General features: G+C 39.8%; 1 protein-coding gene across 5 annotated transcripts in view; it reads right to left on the bottom strand.

The window, feature by feature from the left end:
- zfyve26 (zinc finger, FYVE domain containing 26) overlaps positions 1-27,178 on the bottom strand; it is a 75,793-nt gene that overhangs the window by 36,881 nt on the left and 11,734 nt on the right. For 3 of the 5 annotated variants that reach the window (XM_078563225.1, XM_078563227.1, XM_078563229.1), the window contains exons 8-24: positions 25,809-25,897; positions 24,554-24,717; positions 23,652-23,843; positions 21,926-22,627; positions 20,915-21,007; positions 20,566-20,631; positions 18,661-18,815; positions 17,440-17,632; positions 16,917-17,180; positions 16,265-16,384; positions 14,725-14,889; positions 12,942-13,166; positions 12,556-12,661; positions 9,093-9,832; positions 7,717-7,919; positions 3,918-4,022; positions 603-725 (exon numbers count right to left, since the gene is read on the bottom strand). In XM_078563225.1, coding sequence (XP_078419351.1) covers positions 603-725; positions 3,918-4,022; positions 7,717-7,919; positions 9,093-9,832; positions 12,556-12,661; positions 12,942-13,166; positions 14,725-14,889; positions 16,265-16,384; positions 16,917-17,180; positions 17,440-17,632; positions 18,661-18,815; positions 20,566-20,631; positions 20,915-21,007; positions 21,926-22,627; positions 23,652-23,843; positions 24,554-24,717; positions 25,809-25,897 — 3,705 coding nt within the window. The remainder of the gene's footprint in view (positions 1-602; positions 726-3,917; positions 4,023-7,716; positions 7,920-9,092; positions 9,833-12,555; positions 12,662-12,941; positions 13,167-14,724; positions 14,890-16,264; positions 16,385-16,916; positions 17,181-17,439; positions 17,633-18,660; positions 18,816-20,565; positions 20,632-20,914; positions 21,008-21,925; positions 22,628-23,651; positions 23,844-24,553; positions 24,718-25,808; positions 25,898-27,178) is intronic. The other 2 variants (XM_078563228.1, XM_078563230.1) reach the window with 1 other exon arrangement.

Below are 27,178 nucleotides of genomic sequence, written 5' to 3'. Positions count from 1 at the left end.
GTTTCCAGCATTTTCTGTTTTTATTTATAGGGACCATTCAATTTGGGTTAATTTCTGAAGGAGATGAGCCAGATGAAATTCAATTACCTTTGCTAAAATTCTGACCAACATTTAAATTACTTAAGCTCTGAATTTCAGTAGCTGCACGCTGGAGGCCACTCACCCATTTGTTGAGAAGGAATCCAAACTGAATGTCAAACCTTGTAGAAAACTTAAATGCAGTCTTTAGGGAAACAATAATACTTCAGGTTAACATGGCTAGCAGAGCCTGCTTTGAGGGTACTGATTAAAAGAGAAGCTGTGATGATGTTAGATTATGAATACAAGGACTGATTAACTGCCTTAAATGTATTCTATTCTTCTTTCAACTTAGTCATTATCAGGGATAAACATTAAAAACAGCGGAAGCAATATGGTGTAAGTAGAGGAAATACCAGTAGCAGTACAGGAGATGAAGTGTCTTAAGTTCCAGACCAAAATAGATCTTTCAGCTGCGGATTAATGGGAAATACGTTCCACTGTACAAAATGCTTTACTGACACCACAAATTCACCATTATTGTTCAACAAACAACAAGGTCAGTTTTCTATTGTAGTACTTGCCTGGAACGCTCTCTCTCTATCTCCTTTCTCAAGCAGGTGAAGGAGATATTCACGCCTGAGTTTCATCGTAAAGTGTACTGATACAGGATGCAGCTGGATCCAAGCTTCGCAAAGCTCAAACTCCTGCACACAACAATTTATCAAGCTTTTAGCAAACAGAATCCAATGCACATGCAAAATGAAAACAACAATGTCATTGGACAATTCAATTCATTCCAGGTACTAGCCGATTGGTTAATGCCAACGTGAATTTAAAAGAGAATTTGTTTTGATACCACTCTCAAACTATAAAATGGGAGCCCCACATGTTACTCTGGGGTTTAAGATTCTGGCACATTGAGGTTTCGAAGGAATTATATTCTACCACTGACCAAAAAATGGAATTGCTTTCAGATCTATCTCCTACTTCAACTCTCTCATTCAGGAGCTCATCCGACCCTCAGAGTAGGCTCTTTGATAGCTTTTATACCACAAAACAAGTCTCTCTTTTCTTCCCAACTTTAACAAAATTCGCACATTCCATTAGTGCACCAGTTTTAATTTTCCGCAGTTATTTGGCATCATAACTATTTGCATTTCATAGCTTAGCCTCGCATTTGTTACAATCCCCCACGAAATCAATAACTTTTAAAAAGATAGTTGAACTCCCAATGGCTGACTGGAAGGATCACACAATAAGATTTCAGGTTTTAAGACTTCTACTATAACAAAAAACTAAAAGCATCATTGTCTAAACACTATGCAGCAGGCAAATGATTCCCTAAACTACAGTCAAGAAATTCACCATTTAGTTTTTAACAACTTAAAATATAACACTGCGATTATAATCTATATTGCCCGTTAAGTAGACACGTTATTCTCCAGGACCCAGTCCCAATTTATTCTCTGTTCCCCAGGGCCTGCTTCCTTTTTCCTCTCCCAGCCAGATAACTTCTAATAACAGAACCGACTTTCACTGTGAGGGTTACAATGGAGATTTCTTCCCTCTAGCCCAAGCTGGGTAAATCTTCCAGCCTTCTTTAAATCCTCTCAAACCCTGTCCCTTCAATCTGAGCGTTTGCTCTCACTCACGTTAATTCTTTTATATTATTCATTCATGGGATGTAGGCATCGCTGGCAAGGCCAGCATTCATTGCTTATCCCTAACTGACCTTGAGAAGGTGATGGTGAGCTGCCTTCATGAACCGCTGCAGTCCATGTCGTGTAGGTACACCACAGTGCTGTTAGGGTGGAAGTTCCAGGATTTTGACCCAGCAACAGTGGAGGAACACCAATATATTTCCAAGTAAAGATGGTGTGTGGCTTGGAGGAGAACTTCCAGGAGGTGGTGTTCCCATGTGTCTGCTGCCCTTGTCCTTCTTGATGGTAGCGGTCATGTTTTAGAAGGTGCTGTCTAAGGAGCCTTGGAGAGTTCCTGCAGCTCATCTTGTAGATGGTACACACTACTGCCATTGTGCTTTGGTGATGGAGAGAATGAATGTTTGTGGATGGGGTACCAATCAAGTCCTGGATAGTGTCAAACTTCTTGAAAGTTGTTGGAGCTGCACTTATCCAGGCAAGTGGAGAGCATTCCATCACACTCCTGACTTATTATGCATGGTGAATGACAGGGTCAGCATTATCCCGACTTCAGGTACAGGACTGCGTGTCTCTATCTCCTGCTCTCTGCCTCTGAGATGGCTGCGCACTGACTTGTATCTGTGAGTTCAAGGGACATCTTAGAAAACCCCCAACAGGCTTCCTACAGCCTATCATCACAGCAACCTGAATCAATTGAGCCTTGTCTCCAGGTAGGAATGCCAATTAGCTATCTTCTAAACTCGCAACTCAATTCTATCTGGCAATTTATCAGATAGCCTAAAGTACAAACATTTATAAAGCCTGACATTCCTAATGCCTCCCTATGAGACTTGGAGACTAATACACTAACCAGAGTCAGCACAAGTGCTCTTACCATTCTCTACAAGTATGAACATCTTGCACCTTCTTCCAACTAAGTTAACCTGGGCTGTTCCCAAAGCAACCAAGCCACTCAGGCTTGTCATCAGGCAGAATTCAGAGCCGATCACATGATCTCCTTCATTCCTCCATTTACCTTAAACTAAAGACAGTCCCAAAACATGGAAATCTTATAAACCTTGTATTTGTAACACACTTAATTTAGTCCCTTTTCCATTAAACCTATGTCATTTATATTAATATATACTTTTAAAATTCAATAAACTTTCTTTTTGTTAAAGATGCAGCAAGAACAATCCATTCTAATGCTGTAAATTTGATCGGTTGCTTCCACAGCAAATATAAATTAAAGCTAAAAGCAAAATACTGCAGATGCTGGAAACAGAAAAATTCATCTTCAGATCTAAAGAGAAGTAGAAATGTGATGGAGTTTGCACTGTTTGGGGGAGGTGGAGCAGGTAAAGCGGGATAGAAGGTCAGCGATAGGTAGGGGCTAAGGAGAGAGTGACAAAGATAACATGGGCAATAGACAAAGGGGTTGCTAATGGTAGTGGTGAAGACTAAAAAGGTGCTGATAGTGGCATAAAGGTAAGAAAGCAGAATGTGTTAATAGCAGAACAAGAGTCAGCACTCTGTGGAAGAACAACAAAGAACAAGTGACAGATGGCCCTTTTGGAAGGGCAGGGTGGTGGTCGGGGAAAAAGGATAAAAAGGGGGATAAAAAAGGATAAAACAGTGAATGAAAGTAAGTAATTTTTTATCCCTTTTTAAAAGTCTTTTTTCCCCTACCACTGTTCCCCCGCTAAAAAGAGCCATCTGTCACTTGTTCTATGTAGTTCTTTCACAGACTGCTGACTCTTGTTCTGCTATTAACACATTCTGCTTTCTTACCTTTATGCCAATATCAGCACCTTTTTAGTTTTCACCACTACTATTAACACTCACTTTGTCTTGTGCCCAATTCCATCACATTTCTACTTCCCTTTAGCTCTGAAGAAGAGTCGTGCTGACTTGGAACATTAACTCGGTTTCTCTCTCCACAGATGCTATCAGACCTGCTGAGTTTTCCCAGCGTTTTCTGTTTTTATTTTATAAATTAAAGCTAACTGGAGTATAACTCTCCCTTTTGCAAAGTAATATGTAGTCATTATTAATTAACCCTGAAGCCTATGAGGCATTAAATAGCTGAGAGTCATTAAATGAATGCAGACCTGACTAATGCAAGGTCAGGTAATATGTCTCACTTCATGAATAATCAGTCAATATTAAAAACATTTACAAAGCAATTTAATTCTCGTGCCAACAACAATGGCTCTGCAAGGGAGATCATAAACACTAAGAAAATACTTAATTTACCCCGGCCTGCAAAATGACGTCCATCACAGCCTGTGGGTTCTCAGTGGATTCAGTCCGCAGTTCCTGCCAGCTAGACCAAGGTACCAGAGATCTCAGATTGAGGATCTGTCAACACAAACATCCATTTTAGAATTAAGGTACCAATTTACAATATTCTGATAGTCATTTTTGGAACAAAAACATACACAGTAAAATATATAAATCGAGGATACTGTTCGACGGTTCAACAAAGTAATTTTACTACGTTAAATCCCAGTGATAAAATTTGAAAAACTATAAATTTGAAATAATTGACGTGATCATATTGTACGTATTGAATAATTCATTATCTGTGACTGCACTGTACAGATCTAACAATTCATAAGCTGAAAGTTTGTTTTCAGAAGAGAAGCTGAGGGGTGAGCTGATAGAGATCTTTAAGAATATGAAAGGATTTAATAAGTCAGACAGAGGGAAGATATGTCCGTTTGCTGAGACCAGAACTAGGAGTCACAAATATAACAGAGTCACTAACTCGACAGAAACTTCTTTACCCAGGGAAAGGTTAGATGGAGAAATTGCTACCACAAGGAGTAGCTGAAATAGATGCATTTACAGGGAAGTTAGATAAGAAGGAGAAATGAATAGATGGTTATGCTCATTATAAGTTGGCAGGTTGATGCTAGTGTGGAACATCAACATTGGTACGGAGTTAGGCCAAATGGCCTGTTTCTGTGTCGTACGTTCCATGTAATTCCTGTGGAGTAATGCATTAACCAACAATATCTATTTCTCCAGTACTCCCGTATCACTTCCATATGAAAGAGGATTGGAAGATGACGGCCAGGACCTCTGCAATTTCCACCCTTACTTCCCTCAGCATCTTTGGATGCATGGTGACTAACAAAGTAAGGCTGTCTTTCTAATACCTCCTCCTTATCAATTTTTAGCCCATCCAGTACCTTAAGCTCTAAAGAAAATGTAAACATACCTTCCAATTCATTACTGGCAAGCTGCAGGTTCCTACCAAATGGAAGAATTGTGGAGCAAGTTTTCCAATACTCACTTCTTGAACCCTCTTTCCAGTTGAGTTTTTATCCATATTACCTTTTGTCTGTTTTTAATTTCATGTTCCTTTTTGTTTGTTTTTTCCCCCCAGAGCTCACCACTCCACTCTCCCAACATCTCCAAAGATTTAGGCCTTCTGTCCAGAGAGCTCTGAAGCTTCCTCAATTGACCTTTTCACGCGACCTGATTCTTCCCTTGATACCTCCTCCACCTGGCAACTGCTTCACCAGTTCCTGTGGCCTTTCACCCAGGCTACCTGACCCAGATCTCGCTCACCCATCCAGCTGAAGGGTTTTGGACCTTCAATGTAAAACCCAAGTGTCAGTTTTAAGGAAATTAAAATGATGGACTAGAAACCTGGGATTAATTCCTAGAAGGGCAGAATATAGTTACACAAGTATTGATGCCATAGAATAAATCATAAAACTATTGCTGTTTAGGAGGCTGAATTTCACCTCATTTCTTCTGGAAGATCAGGTTAAAGGAGACAGTTGCTGAGATACGCCTTGAAAGACTGGAAAGCTGCTGTTAACATCAAGGGCAGAATTTTTCATATGGCGGGCGGGCTCAGCGGGAGCAGTCATGGAGCCGATTGCCGCCTGCGATCGGCTCCGCACCACCATTTTACGCGGGTGGGCCAATTACGGCCCACCCAGCTTAAGATGCGAGCCGTAGTGCTCAGCACTACCTGTGCGGGCGGGGGGAGGAGGGAGAGTCGAGGCCAGCTCTCTTTCGTGCATGTGCGAAAGAGCGCTTCAATCTCCCTGAGGCACAGAGCTGCCTCAGGGAGATTGAATCAATATTAAAATTATTAAATAAAAGCTTTAAAAAATGTATTTAACTATGTTCCCTCATGTGACTGTGTCACATGAAATGGGATATGTTTTTATATTTATGAAAAATGTTTTATTTATTTAATAAATGCTTTAGGAAACCTCATCCCGCTCATGGATGAGGTTTCCTAAAAAACACGAAGGCCACTTGGGCTTTTCGCCTGCCCGCCAACCTTAAGGTTGGATGGGCAGCATTAACAATTACAATAATTGCTTTGCTAATGGCCTTAATAGGCCGTTTACATTTCAGCTGGCGCTCAGCCAACTCTGGCGTGCGCCCACCGAACAAAATATCGCGGGACTGCGCAATGACGTCGGGATGCACGCCCAACATCATCGCGTGTCATTTTACGTGTCGGCATGTCAGGCCCGCCCCCACACGCTGACTGAAAAATCCTGCCCCAAATGTTGTACGCACCAACTTGTTTTAAACCATGAGAAAAGAGGTAAAAAAAAAAGTACTGGAGAAGCTTGTATTTGTATCAGCAAGTACAGTATAAAATCATCCATTTTATAAGTTCAAAGGGACAGACTAGAGAGAATTCACAAGATGGCCCGGAGGGACACCAACCCTCAGTCTTCGGAAACAGAAGAATTAGACCACTGAGTTTCGAGTTGTACAACTGACTTGAGATTGTATGCATCTCTACCTGTAAACCTGTTGTGTTTTAATGTGAATAAAATCAAATCATTAAAAAGTTTTAAGTCTTGGTTGATTCTTACCTCTGGTTACCCTAAAGGGTAAAGAAAGAGTTTTTAAAAATATCCGGCACACACTTCCACCTTTTTGCCGGCCAACCAAAACAAGTAAACACAAAGCTTATGGCGAGTTGTTGATTGTACTTTGGTGGTTTTCTCATCAACTTGAAATCATGGGGTATATTTGAGATGATTGTTAGTGCGTATTGTGGGCTAGCGACTACATTTTCGGGGCACTGCTATTCAATAGATCAATCTATTCCTTGGATTCCCAACTCAGCTGCTTGTGAAAACAGCTTCTTCTCATCTTCTCAATTAAATCCCATCACAAACATCTCTATTAAATCCCCCCTTATCTTTCTTTGCTCGGAAGAGAACAATCCCAGCTTCTCTACTCTCTCATCCAAGGTGCCTTTCTAATTATAAATTTTAACTTGTTTGCCCTTACACCATCACTCCATGCATCTATTCTTCACCCTCTCACAAGTTACCCTCTACTGTGAGACCCACTATCGAGATTGCCATTGTGAAGAAGTACTTGCATGGATATGCTGTACATTTACGATATATAGCACATTTATATGAAGGACATTTGACTTAGTCACTGTGAATTAGTGTTGGTGATATTTCCCCTGCATGGTATAAACATTCCAAATGCTGAATTATAAAATTACCAATATTCTGATCCATTCTGAAAATGCTACAGGACATCTATTAACATATAATTTAAAATATATACATTTGTTTAATCACTATAAATATCACTTTGGAGTTTAAAAGTATAGCAGCACCTGACAAAATGACAGCAAAAAGTTGGCATAAAAAAGGTTAGAAATGTACTTGCTACTTCCAAGAGTCCATGTGCTGTGTCCCCCACACTAGGAAACACACATTAATGTGTTTGCAACCATCCATAAAGCATCAGACGCAATAAGAAAGTCAAAAGTACTTCATAGAGGGCCCCAGTGACAAAACAGTATATTTTTTAAACGACATGTTAATGCAGAAAAAAAAAAATTTGTTTTTAAGAATGATTCTGCTGCTAGTCACATGTACATGCAACAATTAAAGAAAGAGTGATAGAAAATAAACCATCCTGTTGCAGGGCTGAAACAAATTCCGTGATTTGACATCATTAGGCCAATAATTTCTAGTGGTCCTGTGCAATCAATTATCCTTCATAATATCGCATCAATTAATTTTAAATGAATGCCCCGTACCTTCTCGTAAACCTGCAGTTCCTTCTTCTTGGCGTGCAGATCTGACTTTAACTCGCTTTTATCTGTACTGGGGTCACTTAGACAATACAACAGAACTTCAAGGCAAGCATCAAGGGGCCATTTCTCTGAGCAGTGGAGAACAAGCTTTGCCCGTGGAATTGCATTTCTTATACGGAACAGATACCTCCAACCTTCTTTCTCTGCTGATGTAACAGAAATCCATTATCAAATAACATCAATTATTGAGGCAATAAGTGATCCTCATTTACAAATGAGAACCACTTCACCACCAGCGGGGAGGTGGTTGCATAGTGGTATTGTCACTAGACTGGATTGGACGGCTGATGTAGGAGATTGCTTCCATTGCTTGGTTACACAACATTGGCAAATATGTTCATCACATTATCCAACGTTTCCAGCGGCAGGAGGACTTTATTGCAGCATGATAAGTTTACACAGGCAGTTTCTAGTATAAACATGGACACTGGAATTTATAACTAACCTAAGAATTTGAATATATTATTAGCTGATATCCTGCGATGTTACGTAGGGCATCAAAACCAAGTGTAGCTAACTGGACCAGGGTGGGCAGGCATAACTCAGTCCCCATTTTGAATTCTTATATTCTGTCTTCATTTTCATACACTTCTATTAGAAGTTCCTTTGCTTACATTTGCAATGGAAACTACCATCATTAATTTATAGCACAGTAATTAGTTCCCCCATCATTGGTGGTGCAGAGCCTCCACTGGCAGGAAGGTGGAATTACAGCAATAAGTAAGCATAGGCAGTATCCCAAAATGTGAACAAGGGAATGAATGAAGAATGGAAAATATTGACAGAAAGAGGCTGCAGATATTAAGATGTTTTAGTACAAATGGATGTATAAAGAAACCGTGTACTTTGGGGGTACTAATTAGTTATAAAGTAATCAGGAATAATGAAAAGATTACTGCTGTCACTTTAAAAAAAATTACACCTGGGAGTTCAACTTTGCCAGAAGATTCCTTAATGTTTTATATATAAAAGGAACAGAGAGCATCAATGACTGTCACACCCAACAGTGTAGAAAAACTCAATGCAGCGATTAGCAGAGGACAGTATTTTTTTTAAATTTTATGGTGCTGTAATCAGGATGCCCTTAAAAGGACCAGGGTTTTTTTAAAAAGCACTCTGTATGTGCACAATTTCAATACTGGCGTAATGGGGAAAACACCAAATATGTTTTGCCAACCCCATCAATCCACATATTTTAGACATCTGCTCCCCGGAAACTATTCTACCCTTCCCAGACAGGTGTTTACATATTAAATTAGACTTAAATGCATAGTGGATCTGACGATTCACAGTCACTTGTCAACGTATTGTAGCCTTACCTTCCACAACAGCACAGCTAAGCAGGATATCTTTCAGTTTCTCAAACTCTTCAGTCTCAGCACCAAACAAATCAAGAATTTTCAATGCTCTGAGCCAGTGACCATCACACAGGACTTGTCTGAAGGTTTCTGTGAGTGTGCTTACAGCTACCTCAGAATGAAGGCCTGATAGCAAAACGGTCGTGCACGGGTTACCACACAAAGAGTCCTCAAGACCGGTAGCTCCTTCGTGAGTTCCAGGAAAAGGTTCAGCCATTGTAGAAAGAAAGTGCTCAAGGACTGGAAATTCCTTCATTAACTGCTCACACTCCTTGGAGATCTGTTCCATGTCAAGGGGTGCCTCCATGCGACCACTCAAGCGCTCCTTCCATGACAGACCTTGTTTCAGTGCCCTTTGACCCTGTGTCGCTGTTAGACAGACAAGGACTGCGAGTAACTTTGAACGAGACTTGATGAAATTCAGGGCAGAGGGAATGAGAGAATATGGTCCCAAGGAAGAATCTGGGGATTCATCTTTTAGATTTTCTTCTGCCAGATGGGGTGAACTTGGGAAGATGATTCCCAAATCAGGCAGGCAGTGTTTTGTGTGCTCTTCAATTAGTTCAGTTACTTCACCGAGAAAAGTTGGGCAGTGACTTAATTTGCTGGTGCTCCACAGAGGAAGGCACTCACAGCAGCAGTTAACTATAATCTGCTGTACACTCAGGTTCAATTCTTCGTTGTGCAGTAACATGAACAACCTAAGGAAGAAAATACATTTCAGGTAACCATAAACAAAATCAGTGCAATCAATAATGCCAATAAACTGTTGTTGAGAATCACTTCACATACAGAATTACAATCATATTGTCAACAATAAGAATCACCACAATCCAAAAACATAGTAATTCAGTAAGTGGCATACTTTAAGGTGTTCAACAATGTGATAAAATGTTATGTAAATGCAATTTCTTAAATATAGCACTCATTATATCCAAAACCATTCAGATATCTTCAGCTGCTAAGGAATTACAAGTGAGAGAATTAGGCCAAGTCCAGAATATACAAAGGTAATTTTCAGTAGTAATTAGATTTTCAGTACTTTATCAGTCATTTGGTAGCATATGCTGAAAAAAGAGATATGATGTCGAAGCCTTGCGTCTTACACTCATCAGAACAAACGCAAAAATGCCAAATTTCAAACGATCACAACAATTTACACTACAGGAGAAAAGGGTGCTGATTGGTTGGCAAGTCGACTCCAATTGGTTGCAGCAGTGCCATGGGAAGCTATAGGCCCCCCAAGCTCTTGGGTAATTTAAACAAGGCGCAAGGCTTGAACATATTCCTTTCGTCCTTTTGATTGGGCAGCACTTTCTGAACAATCCTGAGTGTGCTAATAGCTGCACCAACCACCAATTTAGATCAACTGATTATCTCATCCATTGTTTTATCTCTACCTTTTAGCCTATTTCGATCCCTTCCCTTCACCCCACCCCCTTGTCCTTGCTTGTCCTGCTTTCTACCCTTAATTAGCACATTCCTTAGATAATATCACTACCTTCAACACCTCTTTGTCCTTTTGTCTATCTCCACCTATCATTGGCCCTCTATCCAGCTCTACCTGTCCCACGAACCCCCCCCCCACCCCCCCACCCCCAAACCAGCTTATATTTCACCTCTTTTCTATTTTTACTTAGTTCTGTTGAAGAGTCATACGGACTCGAAACGTTAACTGTATTCCTCTCCACAGATGCTGCCAGACCTGCTGAGTTTTTCCAGGTATTTTTATTTTGGATTTCCAGCATCTGCAGTTTTTTGCTTTTATTTGATTATCTCATAATGTGGCTCATTTACGCTTACCAGGAGCAACATATATTCATCATATGCAAGGACCTGTTCTCTGCAGCAAAAGGAATATGTTCAAGCACTGCACCTTTTTTGCATATAGTATTTCAGAGCAGCATCTGATGTTCAGCTCATTGGATATTTTTAGCACTGCGTATGGACCAAGTACAGCGCTGAAATACAATTCTTTTCAATGCTTATAAAAACTTGGCAGCTGTTTCTTCAATTGGTCCTGGATCCAGAGACACATAAAATTAAATATAATCAAAATTATCCTCCTCTTAAAACAGTAATGGAACAAGTCAATTAATGTCCAGTTTTTGACATGTTTCTTTCCATTTCTAAAATAGATGAATAGATTGAAAGCTACTTAAGGACAAGAAAGGCCAATGATCTGTCATGGTTCATCCAGCTGTAAAGAACCAGCAACCAAACATTTCTTAAATTAATTCAGGGTTTCTATCTCCATGAACAAACCTGGAAATTCATTTCCTAGGTTTACCACTACTAAATTTGCCTTTCGCTATTTTGAATTTGTGGCTTCCGACTTTACTGAAATGCTTCCCAGTATACCTTTTTGTTCTATTTACCATCTTATAAACCTTCCAAAAGACACTGTTTGGTTTTCTAAGATTGAAAAGTTTAAGTTTCTCATTCTTTCCCTACAACAGATATAATAACACGTTTAAAATCCTATCCTGTACTTAGAATGCTCCCATTACTGAGTTCAAAGAATAAATAAACTAGTGTTTATGTGGTGCCTATCATAACATCTCAAGAACTTCACAGTCAATGCATTAGAGATTTTAATATTACTATTCCACAAATAAAAATCTTCAAAACAGATTTTTACCTAGGTGGCATATAGAATGCTACAGTAATCCACATTTCTAATATACAACACAAAGTGTGTCAACTAACCGCCCAACAGGAGCTTCTGCCTCCAAAAAGGGGAGAAAAACATTAAAGAATTTCCCAGGTTACTTGTACACCTCTTTACAATGTGTTCAGCAGCTTAGGAGCAGGGTATTTTACCCAAGATTTCAGTTCTGGGCACAGGAAGATATATGAACTTTGGAATGATGCAGCCCAGGTTCAACAGAATGATAGTACAGCCAAAATTATTAGCTCAGATTGCATAGACTAGGCTTGTATTCCCATGAGTATAGAAGCTCAAAGGGGGGCCTAACTGAGGTGTTTATGATTGAAGGATTTGATAGGATGCATAAACAGAAATTATTTCCTCTGATGGAGTCGTCCAAAATTACCTTAAAATTGGTAGTTCAGGGATGATGTCAAAAAGCGCTTCTTCACTCAAAGAATGGTGGAAATCTGGAATTCTCACACCCAAAATACTGTTGAAGTTAGGTCAATTCTAATTTTCAAAACTGAGATTAATCATTTATTTTTGTTAAGTAAGAGTATTAAGGGGTATGAAACCAAGGAGGGGAAACAAAATCAAGATGCAGATCTAACTGAAGGTGGAATTGGCTTAAGGTGTTAAAAAGCCTACTTGTGTTCCTAAAAATGGCAGGAGCAAAGGGAAGTAAGGAGACAATAAACATCATACAAAAATCTGACATTTCATGCTTTTTGCATCAAGTATCAGAACAATCATTGAAATCATTACTCATACCGGTCAGGTGAAGTTGATTTCTCAAAAAGCAGATGTGCAAGCAGTTGTGATGGAGTCTGTTGCAGAACTATGAAGGGATTTCCTACTTTTACCTCTGCAAATTGATCTAAAATGAAGAAAATACAATTAGACTTGGCGATTGCTCATGTTGCCCAAGAACGTCAGCTTCATGGTCCTACATTCAGCAACACCTAGTTACTGAACGGCTTTCTACTGCACACAATGTTATCATGTTCCTCTCTCTGCTTTCCTCCTAACCTTCTGTAAATATGTCATTCTTTGCATTCAATTCTTTTTCAAAAGCACTCGACAATCAGTTACTGATTTATTTCATAAATAAGCAACATCATTGCTGTAATTTTAAATCAATTTGCAGTGGGCCTTACCCATATCTCGGTTCATACTTCGAATAAGCACTGCTGCAAGCGTGTTAATGTAGTCAAACACGCTACGCACATAGTCTGCTCTTGTCTGGTTTTCTATCATATCATGGACCTGCTGGTCTAGATTCTTCAGCAACTGCTTCATCTGGTTCCGGGTGGTGTGCACTTCTGGATCTTGAGACCGAGAGCTTGTTTGTTCCAAGCAGTTGAGTATATTTCCTTTTGCCTCTAAAACAGTAAAATGGTTTTTAGGGGTTTTTTTAATCCACAAAAGCATTAATCATGGCACATATTGTGCAGAGCTGTTTATTTTCCAGAGTGCATGAGAAACTCCTGTAGCCAGTGCCCAACTTCTGCAAGGGAAGCTACTCTTTAAGAAAACGTCTTTAAAATAAAGTGCTACAATACCAGTGGGCAAACCATTCCACAATTGGGAAATTTTGATGATTTTATTTTGTCGAGCCACAGTTGTTAATTGAAATGTAAATACTCCCAGTCAATATTTTTAAAATAGGTCTTATAAAAATCAAAGTATTTCTACAAAAATTACAAAATATTAATTTCAATTCTAAAAATGTTCCACAGGCCTCAGTTCTTTGATTTTGAAAAGTTTATGGATATTGCCTGAGCTATATCATAAGCTTCAATTGAGCGATGATAGAAGCTATAAGCCAATGTACCTACATATGAAATGATGAGGAAAATAAAAATCTGTGCGTCCATTAGACAGTCCCCTAATAAATAGTACAAGTAATTCAGTATCAAAAAAGGTTTCAAAATACCCATGGAATGTATTTCTGAAGCACATTTTGATATGTGTCAAATTGTGCTTAAATGCAGGTAAAATAACAGCATTACAAGCTGTAGCATCAACTTGTAGATTCATAGCTGTTTGGGGAGAGGGAATATTGTACTTGATATTGTTAATTGGTCACTCTTGCTCATTTCCCTGTGACACAGGGGACATTAGAGCAACTAAGAAATGGTGCCAAACCAATCCAGTTTTATGGGCTAGATTGTGCAAAAATGTGCTATTATTCTGCTAAATATTAGTTCAACTGAAAAGGATGGTTGCTCCAAAACTTCATTTGCTTTCTAGGCAGGCTGTTCAAACTTTAACCCGAAATCAAACTTTTGTGGTATTGGTATTTCGGAACCTCTGAACTCCAACATTTAAATTTGGCAGCATGTTTATGCAAATGTAGTGATCTGTTCAAATGCTCATATCAATACTATTGAGTCTGAAACAAAGGTGTTTGATGCAATAATTTTGACTAAATAGGGGAACATGACAACAGTTAGATTAAACTCTTGCAGGGTTTACTTGCTTCTAAATATTACCAGTTTTGGTAACCTCAACCCATGAGGTTATACAATAGATCTGACAAGACAAATAACATCTCCGATGTGCTCTGGCTTAATCATCTACAGCTAAAGCATGCTGCAAGCACTAATATTTCCCATTTGATTATATGGCAATTGGGAATTTATGAAAATTAAAGAGACAGATAACAGGAAGCATAATTCCATTAGGCTATCAGTGCTATTTTTCTACTAAATATTTAGTACAAATCAATGAATTCAAAAGAAAAATGCAGGAATTATAATCAATACTGATTTTTTTTTTGTAACATTGCCCCTGTATTAGGATGGTTTCCATTTGCAAGGGGTCAGGCAGAGTCAGTCCCATGTCTTGCTAGCATGCATAGCATGACTGTTGGGAAACCACTCTGAAATGCAGAATGCACATGCGGTTGTAAAGATGGATTCTAGTTCTGCTACTGACCAGGAGAAGTTATTGCTGTTTGAAGTTTCTTTGTGATCTGCTCCAAGCGCTCTGATAAACTGAGATGTAAAGTGACACAGTCCTCGGAAAGTGCAGGGTAACATGTTAGTAGGAGCTCTGTCACACTGCAGTTGAGATGGCTGGCGACTTTGTCCTCAGTAGGCTCTGGCAAAAAATGAAAAAGATTAACTGCGATAAGGTCATCGTTGAATGACATACAATCTCCACCAACCATGCGAGTATCCCCCAGCTGGACAGGTTCTGAGGAAACCATTTGCTGAGCACATATATGATAGCGTCATTCTCATGTTGGAGTTAGGCGATTCTGTATTGTAGAAAACCACTGCACCTATTCAATTTTCACTAGCCAAAGATTAATCCGTTCCTCTCCTCATCAAATGTTTGGGACACAATCTCTAGTGGGTTAGAACATCTACCAATATTAATTTTTTTTCAGTTCTCTGTTTCTTTTTCGAGAAGACTATGATGTTGCTATCAGACGATGAACCTCCATAAAACATTATACAAGCTGCCCTTTTCAGAACAAGCAAACAATAAAAGGACATAGAAAAAGCTGTGCTTGTTAGGTGAAAAGCTAACACCAGCAATCAGCTTTACACTCCCTACAGGTTTCAGATAAAGCAAGCAAAAACAAACAGGTATTAGCACACACTGGATTAAGGCACAAAATGAAATTTAAAACTGCATTGTGTTCTTTACTCTTACAGTAGGCAAAGGATGGAAAATGGAAGTGGTTACAAATTCAGTATTTTTATCCTTTGAGTTCACTTAGTTTGGTCATGCAAAGATTCTACTTCAAATTTATCCAAATACAGCTATTAAACTAACTTTGAAACCCATCTAACTCAGGAAAAGCCTCAAATTTCCTGTTAAACTCTGTTAGAGCCCAGTTATTCATTACCTTATATAAATGCCCATAATGATTTTAACCCATGCGTTTAAACAGCATACTAACCACATTTGGAAGCATTTCTTTTTAATACTGCAGCTACAGTTGGGGTACTTACATCTGAATTTTTATCCAACTAAAACTGCCCCATTGTCTCTATGTAACAAGCTGGCCAAACCTCAGGCACGTAAGATGATTTCACTGTGTTATTTCCATCAATTTATGGTAAAGCACAATTCAGCTCCCCAGCAACTCATTTGTTAAATTTACTGAGCCATAAAAAACAGAAATATCTCGTTTCGTGCAGAACTAGCCAACTTTGGTTGTACATCGTTCATCCCTGGATAAGGGAGAAGAAGGGGTTCCCACTCTGACTGCTAGCCAGCAACACCTGCTAGAATGGTGCAAATGTTGAAGATACCCTCAGGCTTGGCTCCACTGTTCCCAGGCTCCCACATGCACAATCAAGGCTCATTCACGAGGATGGTCACTTGGGTCAGGTAGTGAAAGGCAAATGGAGATTGTTGAACCGTGACCTGGTCAGAGTTAATGTTGAAGAGAGATGCAGGCAAAAGGAAAGAAAGTTACAGGCTATTTCCATAATCTTAAGAGCAAGGAAGGTTACTGTACTGGCTTTGGTTGGTCCATGCGAACTATGGGAATAATTCAGGATCTTGCTCATTCGTTGAAGGATTGTAGGAAAACCTTGGATTCCATCAGGATGACGACGAGGACAGTCAACCTTTCTGCCTGCAGGACACACAAAGTATACTTGCATCAATGGATTGGACAGGTAATTATTGATTTTTTTTTTAAATGATGCATGAAAACACAGTTAAGTAATGTCAGCATCCCTTTTCATTTAATGAAGGTGATTTTCTTTTAAAAGGTGGGGAAAGGTGAAAACTGAACTCGTTGTGTACTTCAAAGAATTACGTTCACTGCTATACATCTCAAGATTCAAAATGCTACAGAGAGGCCTATTAAATTGCAGATCCCCGCTGATTTGAGGTGCGGGCTGCTTTGAAAACAACTACTTTACAATTAATCTAAATACCTGCATGGGAGGTTCAATCTTAATGCACAAAGTTTGATACGCTGATAAAACCTATTCATAACAAAATCTAAGTGTTTCCTTCAACCAATAGCAACATCATATTGTCACTTTCACAAAACCAAGTTCATTCACAAGCTTATCAAAACAATATATGACTGGTTCAAACTTTTCTTAGCAATGTCTTTGTGAATCATTGTTTCAAATTAAAAAAAACACTTCTCCTACCTTTGGCCTCAAAAGTAGCAGTAAGCCTCCTTTCTGCAGTTTCCAGGAGTTGTTTACAGGTTTTCCATAATTGGCACTGGGTACAAGCCAGGTCAAAGACAGCCATAGAAGGACCACTAAGATCCTCCAGAATCTCTTGGAGAGGATTAGTTGGTTCAATTTGTACTTTACTCTTCCAGAAGTCCTCTAGAAATGCTGAGTTGGCAACCGCGGATGAATTAATCAGCTTCTCAATGACATCAGAAATGGAATAAAACACCATACCTACATAGGGAGAGGTTTTAGGATGAACATTACTGTTCGCCAAGCTACCATTAAACCAACATTACAATGCATGGTGACGGAGTGACTCAACTAGAAAGGATACTTCCCAAGAAAGGAAAGAATATTCCCTAGGATTTTGCATGGAAAACTAAAACCTTTTGAAATATTTTTGAAAAGTTAAAATTAAAACAATAGGTTATTCAAAGTGTTAATAACTCAGGTGTTCAAAATAATACACCCTGAGGCGCCCGACAGCTACCTGCTGCTGCAGCATCGCCAATTGCTTGAAGTGTGAATTTTCCAACACTTAATTTGCGACTGGTGTTGTCTACGCCTTTGTTCTCCATTTTCTGTTCTACTTTGGCAAGTTCATTGATTACCTGTTGGTACTGTTCCATAAAGATCAGTTCACCATAGCTGTAAGAAGACTGCAACTCAAACATCAACACTACCTGCCAAGAGAGCAAAATACAATCCAGTTATCACTACCTTAGTTGCTTTCTGCTAAACGATAAAGTGACACAATATGACAATATGGGACCGCATTCATAGCTGTAAACTAGGGAGAAATCAGCTAATTTAAAAACAAGCAAGGTATTGCATTGTGCTGTAAGTAATGTGGCATAACAATTCATTACAAGCTCCATTTTGTTAAACTTTACAACAATTTTAACATGAACCAACACGTGGCATCTCACAGGGGAGTGAAGACCAAGTGCAATCTTCAAGTCAAATTGGGATTAAAATGAAGGATGACTGGACAGCTAGAGGGAGATTGGGGCAGAAAGAGAAGAGAGAGGAGGGTAGGGGTAGGCATGAGAAAACAGGAAGGAGGTAGTTTATTTATCTTTCTGCTGTTATTTGAGTAATGCTTTTAGAATATATTTTCTCCATTCTTGGGAGGCGGGCATCACTGGCAAGATCGGTATCCATTTCCCATCCCGAGGTGGTAGGCTGCTTTTATTTTTCTTGGTTGTTTTCTTGAGTGGCTTGCTAGGTCACTTCAGAGCATGGTTAAGAGTCAACTAAGGTAATGGCAGGCTTACTTCCCTAATGAGGCCCCATTTTGGTGTCTTAGTAAAGATACTACATAGTTTGTAACCTGAGATATAGTTTGTCAATGTTACCTGTCCCTTAGGGGGCAGCAAATGGATTGGCCTATAGTTTCCTCTCTCCTAGATGAATTTGCACATAGACACACAATAGTACAATTGGTTATGCCAACACAAACTTGCCTAAAAATACCTATGCTGGAAATGTTCTAACCTGGTACAGACGTGATCACAATGTTAATAGTCCTACTGTGAAATTATCACTTTAGTTAGCACACAAAATGCATATTTTTTTGCCCAAGATGAAAGGAGGAGGAGAATGGCCTATTTCCAGTCAACGCTTTACATTAAGTTCTTGTTTGCAAACTCTAGTTTATACTCTAGAGGTGGATATTAATTTATCACCCAGGAAACAGAATTCAATTTACCTGATGTGCTTGGGCATAGTTTCCTCTCAGGATGCAAGAAACAAGAAGAGACTCTGGTGGAGCCAACATCATGGGAAGTAGAAGATTATGCCTGGGAACTTGAGATTTAAATCCCTGTTCATTTGTTACAGCCAAATTTACGACACTCCCGCCATCTGTAGAGATTAATGTTAATAAGCACAACTGATGTGATCTCAGAACATGCAAATATATCACATTCGACACAGCCAGCAGAGCGGGACTTTACAAGGTTTTGGGAAAAATTGGCTGACACCAAAGCTCCTCAGTCTCATCCACTCTTTCCATGACAACACGCATTCAATGTAAAGTTTGACTGCTACACTTCTGACGGTTTCAGAGTGAAGAATGGAGTGAACTAAGACTGTTTCTTAACCCCACTTTGTGTGGATTGATCTTCTTCATGCTCCTGACCTTGGCCTTCCCTGCAGACACAGAAAGGGTTTACCTGCACATGAGGTCAGACAGCAAGCTCTACAATCTATCAAGACTGAAAGCAAAGACGAAAACACAGAGAAGTCCTCTACATTGATGATACTGTATTAGTCGCCCATATGGAAACTCAGCTACAAAGACTCATGCACAGTCTCTCCCATGCCAGCAATTTGTTCTCCCTGAACTTTACGTGTCAAGAAAACCGTGGTCATGGGACAAATTGTTGCTTCTCCGCTCCTGATCACATTAAACAGCATCCCACTGGAAGTGGTTAGCAAATTCTGCTACCTCAGGTCCACGATGACAGACAAGCTGACCCTTTTGCCGAACTTGATACACACATAGGGAAAGCAGCTATCACCTTTGGTCAATTCACGAATATCAAGCTGACGCTTAGGACCAAGCTGATGATTTATAAGGCCATTATTCTCAGCAACTTGTTCTATGCATGTGAACAAGGGATGGGCAATAAATGCTGGCCCAGCCAGCGAAGCCCACATCCTGTGAATGAATAAAAACAAACATAGACAACTTACAGCCATCAAGAAAAGAAATGCAACCATTTGCATCCTTGCTGTCTGTGATGCATTATGGGTATATCCTGGCAGGACAAAATCAAGAATGCGACTGTCCTCTGAGGCAGAGCTCCTGAGAGGTTTGTTAACACTCATCAAACAAAGGCAGCTTCATTGGCTTGGGCACACCCACAGGATGGAAGGCAGTCACATACCCAAGGGGTCACTAGCTGATAACACCTCCTGAGGACTGGCACCGCCATGATGACCAGTGGCTTCAGCAGCTTGGCAACAAGAGCCGATGCTGAAAACAACAACTCACAACGACATGTGGCATCTTCATATGCAGCGTTTGGGGCAGAACCTGCCTCTCAAGGATTGGCCTTCACAGCCATCAGCAGAGGTGCACCATATGAAACCCTCTCATCTAAATGGATTGTTTGCTGCATGTCCATCATCTTCCATGGATAGAAGGATATCAATGAGACAATGACAAGACTCAAGATATATTATCAATTTTTTTTTAATAAAACTGCTACTAAAAGATACTCTGAGGATATTTTATACTCAACTTCGCCCTGCTAAAAAATTAACATATTAAACAACAAATGCATTGCATAAGTTGGCAGTGCAAATCCACAGGACGCACCCCCATCTCAATGTCATGATAAGCCGCATGCCTCAACAATTAATTACACAACAAATCTAACGCGGTTTGCTGCCAACTTAGTTGGATGAAAAGGGGGATGTTTACATCCAAGTCAGATGAATGTATATGTCCTTTCTACACGGCACTGCAGTTGTTTATTACAGAAATGAAACTCTAGCAACTCAGTAAAACTTCAGCATTGGGTTTGCTGGGTTCTGACTCGCAAACAAAATAAAAAAATCTCATTGATGAAATCTTCAAAATTCTTTTGCATAATAATTAACATACCTGAGGTGCTGGTACTTAAATCTCCACTCACGCTCTCCGCCGTCAAGTGTGAACTGGCTCGATGTTCTGTTAAGACAGGAAATAAAGAGTGGAAATTGTGGTGAGAAAGAAACAAAGTCATAGTAAATGGCCATATCAACGGTAGAAGAGGCCAAGGTAGACTAAGAGTTTCTTAGAAAAACAACAAGGAGGAATGGCAAACATGAGCCACCAGGAGGCAGAGAGGACAGCTTACAGTAGAAGCAACGGGGCAGCATTACATTCAACCCTCGACAAGAGGAAGGAAAGTGGAAAATAAGTGAGGAGGGGGAAGAAAACAATTGAGGAGGGAGAATATTGTATTTCTTACCCATCCTGTTTCTTCGTACTCTGCTGCGCCTCTTTAGTGTGGAGTGCTTTGACGAAGGTGGGTGCTTTTTAGTGAAGCACGGCAAGTCACCTTCTACAAACCAAAAAAAGACCATTACTGCTTATCACAATTCATGACAGTGAGGCAGCAACAACTACTTGCATTTAAACAGCACTTTTAACATCATAAACCACCCCAGGTGAAACATGGTCCAGGAACCAGAGATTAAAACCCATGAAACAAGTAATTTATCAATATCATAAAAACAGGACAGATTATATTGTTCCCTCCTTTTCCAGGACACATTAATGTGTGGTGGAGTATAGTTCCAAAGGAATTCTGAGACTGCCAATGTCCTTTCAGGCTGTGAAATCATAGGTATAAGAGCTAAATCCAACCTAGTCTTCAAGTTAACAGCTACACATACTCACTTTGCAGCAAGGGTCACTAAACAGCAATCAAGAGTTGCTGCCCTGGCCAATTTTTTTTCCCCCTCCCTGGACCAGGGTTTTATATAACTGAGGGGCTATAAAGCTTCTGTGACTGAGAGAAGCTATTTAAGCCCAGACTGGAGATTGAGTTTGGAACTCTCCTGCTCTTCAAGGCTCAAGCCTTGCCCACCCCTCCCCGCTTCACTCCCAAATGCCCATTTGTGAGTTTTCTTGCTCCAAAGTTGGCACCTCTTCTACTTATCTTAAAACCATTGCCATCACATGCATCCCAATACAGATTGGGATAGTAACAGTGTAAAGGAATCCTCAAAACGTTTACCAGATAACTTTGTGGATCAGTGTCCACCCCAATGAGGAAGAACGCTGTGCTGGATCTACTTTCAGGGAATGAAGTGGGGCAAGTGGAGCATGTTTCAATGAAAAAGCATTTGAGGAATAGTGATCATAACATTAGGTTTAGAATTGTTATGGTAAAGAACAACAATCCAATGCAAAAACAATTTAAATTGACCAATCTTGGGTGTTTCCTGCATATATTCAATATTTACAAGAGTCTTACCGGTCGTTTTATTGCTCGTTACTACTTTGTACCTCCACTGGGCTTCACAGATATACCTGGAAAGTTGGGCTAATCGGCTGCCAAAAGAGTCTGCACTAACTGAACAATTCAGGCATTCCACAAGCTGCACATCTTCTTTAGGTACATTCCCAGGTGTCCAAGGAATATGGCATTTCATTGCCTCCAGGTGATCCTTTATCATCTCTAGAAATATGTTCATCGTCACCGCATTCACTAAAAAATCATTCCCACGGTTTGTGCTCATGGTAAAATGCCTCAGGTTCAGGTATTCTAGCTGTTCTGTTGGATCATTTTCTGCAGACCCGGGCATAAAGTTTGTCATCTTCAGCTTCTGCGCGCAGCCATTATGAAGGCCTCCTGAGCTGTTTTGTGCAACCTTCTCTTCCAACCCAGTGCCCAAGTGCTCACAATGCACAGCATCATTACCCACAACTTCTATTGTGGATTCTAAGTGTTCTACAATACTGTCAAAACCCGCTCCTGTCTGTATTTGTTCAGTGTCTCCCTCTTCTTCAAGGCAAAACTGTCCTTCGTGTCCAGTTTTTTTCCCATTGAGGTCATTGTAGGATAAGAATAATAACGAGAAGATATTCTCCAACACCTCTAATCGGAAAGGAGCAGGGATCGCATGCAGAAACTTCTGGCACCTGGACAAATACAACTTGAAAACTGGAGAACAACCTGTTTGAGTAAATAAAGTTAATGTGTTATTTCTGAAAGCTGTATTTGCTCACAGCTACTGGTAAAACATTGTTAACGTTTTGTAATGTAAACGGAATCCAGCTAGGGGTATTCTGATCGCTCAGATAGTTACTGCTACAGAACTCGGTCACAAATAGAAGGTGGTCCCACATTTGAAGCTTGATCCCTGCTGTGTTAGCTAATCTCAGCATGGGTCGCAGCATGAGTGATACAACGGGCCACAGCCCCTTTAGCTACAAAGGGTAACACAGGTAAGAAAGGGAAAAATAAAAATCAACCTAGTTTCCTGCTTGTTTCCCAGTGAGCTCACAGTCTAGGCTCATTCAAGGGTGGCCACTTGGTTAAGGTATCAAGTGGCTGCTGGTGCTGACAAACCAGATTCCACCACAAGTCAGAACTTCAAGAGAAGAAAACAGATGGCTGGGTGGTGGAGGGGGTAGTGGAAGTGTGGCCGCTGAATGTTTCTGTTGTCTCATGAGTAATTCTTCCAATTTTTAAAAAATGTAATTCTACTCATATATAAGTGGTTAGAATGTAAAATAAAACTCCATCATTCAAAAAAAAAAATAGGGAATTCAACTAGTTTCAAACCTACTGAAATGTATTTTTTGGAATACATGTCATTGAATTGGAAGATAATTGTACTTGAACTTCAGTATTAAAATATTTTGAATAGAATAACTACCCAAAAAAAGGTGTAGATGTGCAACACCCACTCACACACCAACAGATTGGCAGTTCTTTCTAATACAACACACATTGGTAGCTCTGTCTCAACAAGACCCAAACTCAGTTGCAACATCAATTCAGCCTAAAAGATTGCTTTGTTTAATAGGGATGTTGATGGAAAAATAAACTAATCCTACATTCAGAAAAATTAAAATAAATGTAATCATTTAAATACATCCAGACCTTTTTTTAAAACTACATGAACTTTAGATGGAAAAGAGAAGTTATAATAAAGGCTATTTAATTGCTCACTGAAGTACGGAGCTTTGTTTACCTTGACTACATAGTTGATCATTTTCAAGTGAAACATCTTTAACAGCTGCATCCAATGACCAATATGGACAGTTCTTACACAAAGATGGCTGATGTGCATTTATACAGAGTGCATATATGGCATACTTGATGGCACACAACGCTTGGTACAACGTCACATTTCGCCTCTGAATCATGCTCAGAGATCTTGCACCTACAGAACAGAAACAATTAACACAAAGGAAACAGAAATTTTCTCTACATTTTGCATTTAATGAAATTTTGACAATTAAATCATACTGAATAAATAACAATGAGCAAATCAAATTCCTGCTGCACTTTCTCCAGAAAAAACTAATGTCTGTTTCTATATGACAGGTTCCCAAGGAGAACAAACTTCAACTGATCTGGTATAAAGTTCCGCAGCCACACCAGTTATGTAGATTGTATATGTCAACTTTGAGCTCTGTACTGGTGCCCCAAGGTACCAACAAATTAACTGATAGATTGAAACTTGCGTCCTCCAATTCCAAAGTTCCTGATTTTCAGATATGTTATGAGGAGAAGGCAGTTTTACGCAGTCACTCTTGTACATCCCCTAGTGATCAATGTAATGAGACTTTGCATTACTCCTGACCAAATGAGAATGCTTAAAACACGAAGACTCGAGTCGAATAAAATTGCTGATCATATCATGTTAAGGTAAGAAATTAACATTCACTGAATACTGGATTCAATTCAGTTTTCCAAAAATAGAGTTATATTCCATCCAGTTCATGCAAAATATACTGCAACTGAGTATTATCTTCTGCAATCTCTCTCACTTCAACCCCCTAATTTCAGATTTGCACACCACGTAATATTCTGGGTAATGTCACAGAAATAAATGCCTTATAACAGCTCAAAGTAACTAAGGAAACTAACAATTGTCATCATCCTTGCCATTAGCAGGTTGCTTCTGAAGGAGGTCAATGACATCTTCCATTTTCAGTGCAGGCAGGTTGGTAAGGTGATGCAGACTATACAAAGCAGAATGGCAGTCCAGACTGTGCAAATGCCGAACAAAATCCTTCTCAGGAATGCTGTTTCTAAGGGATTTATTTTAAAAAAAGAACAGAAACAAGAATCAGAACACATATCTTGGTTTGTTATGAATGTAAACAAGAGGACTGATTTTAACTAAGCCACATGAACCCTAAAATTGGATTGTTGCAGTTAGGTGTGAGCCATGGCTCTGTTGATAGTGCTCTCGCATGAGTCAAAAAGGTTCAAGTCCCACTCAACTACTGGAGCACAAAATCAAAGCTGACACTCCAGTGGTATTGTCAGAGGTGTCATCTTTCAGATGAGACATAAAATGGAAGCAAGCCCCTTCCGCCCCCTCAGGTGAATTTTAAAAATCCCACTGCACTATTTCGAAGAGCAGGGGAGTTTTCCCTGGTGTCCTGGCCAATATTTATCCTTCAATCAATGTCACTAAAAAAAAAAATTACCTTTTCATTATCACTTCTGTTTTGTAGGAGTTTGCAGTGTGCAAATTGGCTGCTGCATTTCCTACATAACAAGAGTGACTACAGTACTTCATTGGCTTTAAAACACACAGAGATGTATGGTGGTCATGAAAGATACTATATAAATGCAAGTCTGCTGTTTACCCACCTTGTCCCCGTTCAAAACTCCCGCTACTGCCATTTGGGGCCCTTAACGACCCTAAGGCAGGTATGAAAATCATTAAAGTGTGAAAATCAGGAACATACAACATACACAGAACTGCAATTCCAATTCTAAGGTACGGTTGGACGGGGGAGCGAAAAGAGCCTAGGAAATATCTTTTATCGATGGGGCCAGGCATCCTTCGCGTGGGCCCCACCAAAAGAAAATCCAACCCATACCCAAACTTCCTATCAGCTGCGTTTTTCAGAAGAGGATAGCAGCAATCCTAATCAATTACCCCTTCCCACACTACAATATTTAGCCCTGAGGCGCCAAAAAACCAAAAAGTGTTCTTGCTAACTCAATATAGACTATGAATCAAACAAGAGGATTTATCGGTAAATATTTATTAGCTTTAATTTCCCTGTAACAGGGTAAGAATTATTTCAATGATGCAAACTGGAGATAGTAACAGACGGTAATGGAGAGAAACAAGACGGGAAAATAATTATATCAATGTGATTACCTGTTCCTTTTCAAACACCACTCAAGAACCTCGATTTGAGAAGACAACCCACCACAGAACTCTTGGAGTACAGCACCACAACATAGCTCCTAAGGGAGGAACACCAAAAGGCACATGAACAGTGCTACTTATTTACAAAGCTGTCCTATACTGCATCTCGTTAGCAAATCAATAGGAAAGATAAGGTTGCAACATTTTGATAGATTAAACCACAGAATGGTTACGACTTTGGGGGATGGAATTTGTAATTTTTCTTGCTCAAACTTTCATTGAAATGAAGGTGGTTCCTAGACTTCCTAGTTCGCAAAGTCAGCTCAAAGAACTTGATGAGATCCAGCACAGCTAGACGTAGAAGTAAAAAAAGAATGAACTTGTGTTTAAATGGCACCTTTCATGGCCCCAGATCATCCTGAGCACATTACAGCCAATGAAGTATAGTCACTGTTGTAGTACAAGAAAGCACGGCACCTAACTTACACACAGCAAGGTCCCACAAACTGCAATGCAACAAATAATCAAATAATCTGGGCTCTTTGGTGATGCTGATCAAGAGAAAAATATTAGCCAGGATGCTGAGGGAATTCCGTCTCCTCTTCAGAGTGCCACTGGGATCATTTGCATCTATCCGAAAGCAGAGCATTGATTTTATCATGTCAGCCAAAAGATGGCACCTCAAACAGTGCAGCACTCCCTCAGTATTGCACTAGGGTATCAGCCATTCAGGTTCCTGGAGTGAGGTTGAACTCAAGACGTTCTGGCTCAGAGATGGTAGCTCTACTACTGAACCAAAAGCTTCTTAATCTCTGCCCGATGTGCATCAGATCAACTCCAGCAAAGCACTCTCTCTGACCCCAGTCATTGCAGTGGGTTATTAGCACCGAATTAGTCTACAAGTCTGTAATCACTAAGGCAGCCCAAATTCATTTCACCTTTAGAGCCAAGCTAGTGCACTCAGGTCCTTGAGATGTCAAATCCACTGCACCCACCTAATCCCTTCTCCATGGTTTGAATTCTAACTTTTCTTTACTGGTGATGAACATTCACCAAAATGTTAGAAAAACAATGTCACTATATCATAAGATGCAGAAGTATTCATATGAGGCGCAGACAGGAAAGTGGAGTGAGACCGCAACCAGATCAGCCATGATCTTATCGAATGGCAGACTTGAAGGGTCGAATGGCCTGTTCCTATGTCTTATATTCCCATGATTTTCAGACTCCCAAATAGCCTCATCTGACAGTCGAAGTCGATAAATAAATGAACTGGAACTCAGGTGTGTAACTTACTAGATCAGACATGTTGCCATATTGGTGATATAGAAATGAATTTGGTTCAAGAAAGTAAAACCTGCTGAGAATTTAGCATTGTT

Source organism: Cetorhinus maximus, chromosome 18 (genome assembly GCF_964194155.1).
Source record: "Cetorhinus maximus chromosome 18, sCetMax3.hap1.1, whole genome shotgun sequence".
NCBI classification, from domain to species: Eukaryota; Metazoa; Chordata; class Chondrichthyes; order Lamniformes; family Cetorhinidae; genus Cetorhinus; species Cetorhinus maximus.
This window is presented reverse-complemented; position numbering and strand designations above follow the sequence as displayed.